The 7,435-nt window shown below is 35.4% G+C and overlaps 1 protein-coding gene across 2 annotated transcripts; it reads right to left on the minus strand.

Moving 5' to 3' along the window:
- Positions 1-2,434: 2,434 nt before the first annotated feature.
- LOC119996491 (nifU-like protein 3, chloroplastic) lies at positions 2,435-4,513 on the minus strand. 2 transcript variants are annotated; one of them, XM_038843148.1, is made up of 4 exons: positions 4,343-4,513; positions 4,131-4,248; positions 3,493-3,791; positions 2,435-2,892 (listed from the first exon to the last, which is right to left on the minus strand). In XM_038843148.1, exons 1-4 carry the CDS (start codon positions 4,436-4,438, stop codon positions 2,701-2,703), a joined length of 705 nt encoding a protein of 234 aa, XP_038699076.1. In that variant the 5' UTR covers positions 4,439-4,513; the 3' UTR covers positions 2,435-2,700. The 2 variants fall into 2 exon arrangements, with proteins under 2 accessions (XP_038699076.1, XP_038699075.1); XM_038843147.1 differs by having other exon boundaries at positions 3,493-3,797; positions 4,343-4,511.
- Positions 4,514-7,435: the final 2,922 nt, after the last annotated feature.

Consider the following 7,435-nt stretch of genomic DNA (forward strand, 5'->3'; position numbering starts at 1 on the left):
GCAAATGTTTGTATAACAAAAAATCTCATCTTTGTCTGCATGATGTATGTTGATTGTCTAAATGAATGAATATTTATTCTTATGTGAATTTCTTGAATTTTTGTATTGACCTAGTTCATTGGCTCTTACATTGATTTTTCAAAAAATTTTTAGTGTTGAAGTAACTGAAGTACCTTACATCAGGTACTAATCAGGGTAGTTTTATAATTTTTAAAACAATCACAAAACATCTTCCTGACATCAAATTCAGTTTTCAAAAATATATATGTTTTCATTTTCAAACTGAAGTCTTATCAAGGAAACCCTCATATTCTAAGAAACCATCTTTCATGAAATCCCTGTTTCTATTTTTGGTACTTTCATGTAATCCTATTTGCCAGCTCTGAACACTTTCTCCTTTCCTAGCACCAATAGCCATTAAGATCATATCACATTTTTGTTATCTCTACAACATCGTCTTTTGGTTCACTATCTATTATCATACCTACATAATTCCTCTTTTTTTTATCCATTCTTGTATACCATAAATTATATCACCCTCCCATTTAGTCTTCTCTAAACACATTATCTTAAGTTTAAATCTAATCATGGTGCCAACTAGTTTGACTAATCTTTCTGTAAGTGACCTTATGTTCCAAGTACCTATCCTAATCATACGACCTTCAATAGTCGATATAAAATGAAGTGTATATAAGCGATTATGAGAAGATCAACTTGCCAATATTTGTATCTTGTAATGTAATTGCATAATCACTTGAGCCTTTAGTGATCACATTAGTCTAATTATTCATTAAGAATTTTTTCAAAGCTTGTCTCGCGCTTATGGAAGTGACTTATGTTAACATTAGGAATTTGGAAGACCTTTTGCAACGAATGTGGTCAAATAGCTAGCCCCTGCCTCAATTAGTGAAAAAACGATGGTTTCTAATGGAAGGGAGTGGTTGGAGTGTTGATTATGGGTTTAGTTGATGATGATGATAGGCTACCACCTCTGGTGGTAGAGTTTGCACTTCAACGTCTACCCTTAGACACAAGGGCGAATCTAGAAAATGAAAAAAAGATTGAATAGAGCAACATAACTCCCGAACATTTGGTGATCTCATATGTGTCGATATCAACGGTGACTCATTATTTCGATGAACCATTTCTTCGGACAAAAGAAGATTATGTAAACACTTACTCGAAATATCACTTATTAGATTCCATTGTGGAAGACCTCATTTTTTCTTAAGAATTCTTCATGATATATATGATCCATGCATAATATCTTGAAAAATGGATACAAATTTTTGACTGCTACTTAGTATCGGCAATATATCTGAAAAAGTATCTAAAAATCTCCAATTTAGATATTGGTAACTTGTCGAAGTAAAGAACCATGGCATATATGTTTTGAGAGAGTTGAAAATGCACTATCTCGTTGAAATGTTCTATACATTTCTTTAGACAAAGACTCCGTTTTTTCCTCTTTTCAGATGGTAAATATTTCTCAGAACATTGTGAATCAAACCCATGTTATGAACTAAAACGGTTTGAGGGTGGGCTTGATCTACCCTTCCAGTCATCAACTCCTCGATCATCGTCACCGAGAATTAAAAAACAACCAAAGTTCACAACGCTCTTGCAGTAGATATGGTTGAGGACAAATGAGATATATGCAAACCTTAGTTCACGGTGATTTTACAGTACTCAATTTAGTTTGGACTAGTGAATTATTCAAATAAATATGGTAAATATGGTTTGAACATATAGTTAATGTGTGTTTCTGATTCAACAGGACATATATATGTGAAGCCATTGCCACTGGTGGCTCCATTTTTAGTTGGTGTTTAAATTATGGTTATGGCGTGTTGTGATGTGATTTAGAGATTCATAAGATGAGATGATATAAGTATGACTCATACCCACATAACATATGGAGAGACTATTTCAAAAAATTGAACTTGTGACCCCCTAAATTGCACCCCTGCAACTCTACCACCGGACGACATGTTCGTCTCTGTCAAAATATAGAATACTAAAAAATTTTATGTTCTGTGAATGATAGATAGAGAGCAGTCATCGCTTCCACTGCAAGTTGTAGATAAAGCAAGACATTCATAGGAGTATAACCAAAAAAGAGAAAAGCAGGACTAGATGTAAAAAACTATGGAAGCTAAACATTCCAGTGAAAGAAAGTGATGTCCTTCAATTTTTGCCTTCTTAGCATGGATACTCTAATAGATTGTTAAGTAAGAATCAGAGCAAGTGATCAAACATCATTTAAGCAAAAGTGCCAAAGCAATGAAGTAAATCCGGAGTGGCATAAGCGCAATTTGAATTCATAGAGCTTGAAGTTGATACACAAAATCATCTGGTGCCTATGCCATAACCTTAAGTGAACACAAAAACTACAAGAAAATGCATCAGCGAGACCATGTACAAGGCGTCAAGAAAGAAAAAACGAGAGATATCATAATGAAAAGAAATATCTCACATTGAATCAAGCTGCTCATTTTCTTGTAATTGACATTGCTAGTTTTTTGTTGTTTTTTTTTTTTGATAAAACAATTGACATTGCTAGTACATGTGAAGCACGGACTACATTCTCAGAGGAAATTTGAATTCCCAATTGTGCTTTCATCTGTGGCTAATATGAATTCATGAACGTTTTGCATTTCTGTGCTTTACATAAAATGATCCTTCAAACAGTTTCCCTCATCAATCTATCAGTTGAACAGCAGCTATTGCAGGTATCTTCTCCCTTAGTTTCTGTGTTAAAGCAACACGGACAGTCATTACACCAGCTGCAGGTCCACTAAGCCGGACTTTTACAATATAATCATCTATCTGAACAAGATCAAGTGCACCACCTCCTGTCCCAGTGAGATATGGCCTAATCTCATCAAGAACCTGTCAACAAATCAAATTTTAGCAATTATTTGCTTTTAAAATTGAAAACATTATATAATTGAAGATACTACTTTATACCGAATGGCAACTTATATTAAATGTGCAACAACAAGTAGCTCGAATCAAATATATTGATTGCAAAAATTAACAAAAATTCATGTAATCTAACTAATTATTTTATCCAGCAGTGGACTCCAACAATCCAATTGACTAGCTTGCGGCAACTAATTAAATTTGTGTACATGAATGGTTTAGCTATGCAGTCTAAAATCAGTAGCTGAAGTATAAACAGAAACAATGCCAAAGGAAATTGTTGCAGTATCGCTAGTCTACAGCTAATGCTGCTATAGTCGCCTTAATGGTCCAAGTTACATGCAGCACTCAAATCATTAGTTGGTCAATTAAGGATTTGTTCCTTAAGCAATCTAATGGTTTGCTAGGATGTCTATGAATGAGATTCATTTATCAAATGCAGATGCTCTGATGTATTCCCTTGAACTTGGTGCCATTACCATGAAGTTGATGATGAATACTTCCAATAGACAATGAAAAAATATTACTATAGTGCAATAGAAATAACGGGAAGTAGAGATTCCCTACGTTTTCAACATTTTCCTCATTCAATTCAAGTCCTGTCTCAGTGTCCAGAATCTGCTCGACTTCCATGATTTCAGGTATTTTATCTCGGAGCCGAGTCTCGATCCCCATCTTCAATGTCATTGTTGAGCTTGGACATGACCCACATGCTCCTTGTAGCTTTAAGACCACAATAAGACCATCTATCTCGTGCAAAGCCACATTCCCTCCATCGGCCATCAAGCCTGGCCGCACCTCATCCAATACCTTCTCCACATTCTCTTCCGTTAAAGGAAGGACACAGTTTGGTGAAACTACAAACCCTTTAACTATGGAAAATAACAAAAATCATTACCACAAATATCCAATTAAGTCTCATCAACACTTTTAAATAAGGAAATTGAGAAAAGAAGAACAGATTATAACATTTAATCTCATTACTTCTCCTTCTACTACTTTTTCATATCGAAACCAAACCAAATGAATAAATCTGATTAAAATTACGCCAAAAGTCTATTGATTTCAGAATCACTGAAAAGGTTTTTAATGATCCAATCTAAGTAAAACCCATGTAATACTTCTACAATTAACACATCTAATTACATTCTGAAGAGGTATTACATAATTGCCAGTGCACTGTTCATAAGTGGATATATTATTACCTAATTGTTTTCTCCTTCCGCGGTTCCAGTTATACCGGAGAAAGTGTCTGGTATGAAATTGCCCTCTGAAAAAAGATTGATTCATTGCAGAAAACCCACAACACCCTGGAATACAATTCTAACACAGACAGAGAGAACAAGAAGAAAATCAGTACTGGTTGTACTTGTACCAATCAAAGGATATAGTTAGTAATCAAAGTTGATAAAAATACCTTGAAGAGGCAGACATGAGAAGCAGAGGCCCTCTCAGATGGAGAGAGAGATGGGTGCTTCAATATTGCTGTTGTTTGGGTTGAGAATGCACCCATTCTTTCTGTCTATGTTGGAAGAAACACCATTTCCAATTGAGAAAAGGGTGTGAAAGTTCTGTCCAACTCATACCACACAAATAAATGGGTTTTTATAATTCACTATTTTTTTCTCCCCCTTTATGCCACGTTTGGGATGAAAGTTTTGATGGAAGAAAGAATCCCTGATTGGCTGAAAAACAAGAAAGAAGATTGTGGATGCAAATTTGAGAAAGAAATGAAGCCACGTTGCATCTTCGTGTTTTTTTATTTTTTATTACTTATTATTTTATTTTTGCTTTGCCATGGTTTGCACCAAGTGGATCCTCTTTAGTTGGGCGCAAACTAATGTTGGGTCAGAAAAAGCATTTATTTGTAACGGATGAAAAAATTATTTAGATCAAAGGAATTTTAAGTTTGAGTACCTAATTCATTCATGACCAAGGTTAACATATTCCTGAATAAACTAGTATATTATCGTGTACAAACATTATTAACCAAAAATTAAAATAAATCTTAGTTTGATGATATCAATATCACTCTCCAATCAAAAACGAACACATGGTAACCTATCAAAAATTCAAAAGACATCTAGATTTGCTCATCACTAGTCTACATCGGTTAAACTTATAATGCAAATCTCACATAACATACGCCTATAGATTTTAGATATCTCGGATCTCCTATCCGAAATCCCAACAGCCATTATCTCAGACTGGGACCAGATAGCATTCGGAGTCCAAAGCAAGGTCGAACTCCCAAAAGGAGTCTCACTCCAATTAGAAGGCCAAGAGACAATCTTTTAGTCAAGCTAGAAATTCCTCAAAACAAAGGATCATGCTCCATAACGGAGTAGGACTCATTCAACTACTATAAAAAGGCACCTTCAACCAGGTATGACCACACAATTTGCAATACGATTATTTTACTTGAGAGCTATGACTTACAAAGTTCTCAACCCCTTTGCTTCCACGTTCTGACTAAGGTATCAGAGGGTAACATACATTGGGGGACCTCTTAGCTCACATTTGTGCACCTTGTAAAGAAACCATCCTTAGCGTCAACAATACCAGAAGAGTTTGCTTGAACCGACCTGGTATGTTTGCAAGCCGAGCTAGATTTTTATGTCTTCATATTCACGTCATTTGTGGGAAAGAACAAAAAATTTTGAATTAGTCATGGTTCTAATTAGGTCAGGACAAGACACAACCAAAGCCGATGGTCATCAGGAAAATGACCATGAGCAACGCAATGACCCTCAAGCACACCAAATCCGCCTATGAGGAAGGTGCACTGATTGGACCTCTAAAATTGAAGTTTCAATATCTTTTAATTAGGATGTTCTAGTGTTTAATTAATGTTATTATGTGTGTTTTAGTTTAATTATTCGTTTACAAGTGTTTCCCCATTGGTTTTGTAGGAATCAGACCTAATTCGGGCAAGTTGGAACACTTTCTATGCATTCTTACAGAGAGGTGTCGGGACATCTCCCAAGGTGTCCAGACACCTACTGTCCAAACACCCTCCCTATGTGTTTGGACACCCTCCCTAGGTGTCCAGACATCTCCTTTGAAAAATGAAATAGAGCCTTCGAGGAACATTTGATGAAGACTAGCTGTTGAACATCTGAAGGAGCTGTTCGGACAGCTGTCACGGATCTGCACTCTGAAAATTGATTTTAAAAAGGGTTTTTGGGCATTAAACGTTTGTAATCAATGGGAATCAAACTTATAAGGGTAGATAGGTATTTTGACATGTAAAAAAGAGGGTAAAACCCTAAGAGAAGGGTTCTTTTTACAGATTGTTCATTCTGTCATTAGCCACCATTGTCGTAGGAGTAGTGTAGATTTAAGTTGCTGTTTGGCATTGCGTTTATGACTCCAAAAACGCGTTTCATTGCAGTGGAGACTGCCGCGTTCGCTTTTTTGTCGTTTGGGAGTGTGGTGCGTGGGTCAAGCACCACACGTCGTTGAGTGATTTAAGAAATGCAGTTGGCGCAGCAAAAACACGGAGACACGGAGATTTCCGTCAGTTACGTAAATGTGGTTACAACTTTGTCCTCTTAAATATTTTCGTATTACAATTATAACCTTTCGTCATCCCTCTATCCCTCTAGCACAAATCGGCTATCTTCTATGAACGGCCTTCTCCACCAACCACCGTAAAATCCGACGACGACCCACAGTAATTTTTGACAAAAACACACAGATGTATTTCTGATAGCAGATATGCTGTGTTCTATTATGGAGTTTGGGGCCTAGACAAATACAACAAGAAAAGATCGGTGCTCAAAGGCTGTGTAACTCTTAGTCATGGCTGATCAAATGCTGTGTTTTCGGTGCTCAAAAGCTTATTGTTGTTCGGAATATGTCAAAGAGGTTATTCGATTGTTGTTGTTCTGTGCGATTCAAAGTTGTTGTTCTGTGCGATTCAAAGAGATGGAAGCAGTTCAAGGGAGTGTCAGAGAAGAAGTCTGTAGGGGAAAAAAACTTAAAAATCAAATAAACATAGGTTACACGTGTTTATCAAAACAAAGAAAAAAGAACATTTGGCAAGATTTATTTTGGATGATATAAAAATAATTAATTAAAATATTTGTCATAAGATTTATTTTGGATAATATCATTTGTTTAAAAAATTAATGAGGTTTAAATATAAATAACTAAATAATTAATATTTAAAAGACTTTATTATAGTTAAAAGTTAAAAAATCTCATAATTTATATATCAACTCAACTCACCTCACAACATTTTGGTTTATCAACAATGCTCCTTTACTCATTTCACACTCAAGTTTTATAACTCACAGCACCGCACAACACTTCACAATAGTTGACAACACTCTCAAACAACACTTATATATGTTGAATTGTCCCACGTAATCAAATTAGGTCAATTATTTTATTTTAGATTAATGTACAATGTAAACGTTAAGTGATTTTATTTTAATATTATTAGTCATCTAATATAACTGTTATTTAGATACGCCAAACGCACCTCACAGCACCGCACCATAAT

Source organism: Tripterygium wilfordii, chromosome 4, assembly GCF_013401445.1.
Source record: "Tripterygium wilfordii isolate XIE 37 chromosome 4, ASM1340144v1, whole genome shotgun sequence".
Taxonomy (NCBI): domain Eukaryota; kingdom Viridiplantae; phylum Streptophyta; class Magnoliopsida; order Celastrales; family Celastraceae; genus Tripterygium; species Tripterygium wilfordii.

What these genes read in the sequence shown, in the direction of transcription:
- LOC119996491 (XM_038843147.1), bottom strand. Translation starts at nt 4,438, where the DNA reads ATGGGTGCATTCTCAACCCAAACAACAGCAATATTGAAGCACCCATCT. An exon ending in CTCATGTCTGCCTCTTCAAG is followed by an intron (nt 4,249 to 4,342) that starts GTATTTTTATCA and finishes TGTCTGTGTTAG; the next exon opens with AATTGTATTCCAGGGTGTTG. An exon ending in CGGAAGGAGAAAACAATTAG is followed by an intron (nt 3,798 to 4,130) that starts GTAATAATATAT and finishes TATTTTCCATAG; the next exon opens with TTAAAGGGTTTGTAGTTTCA.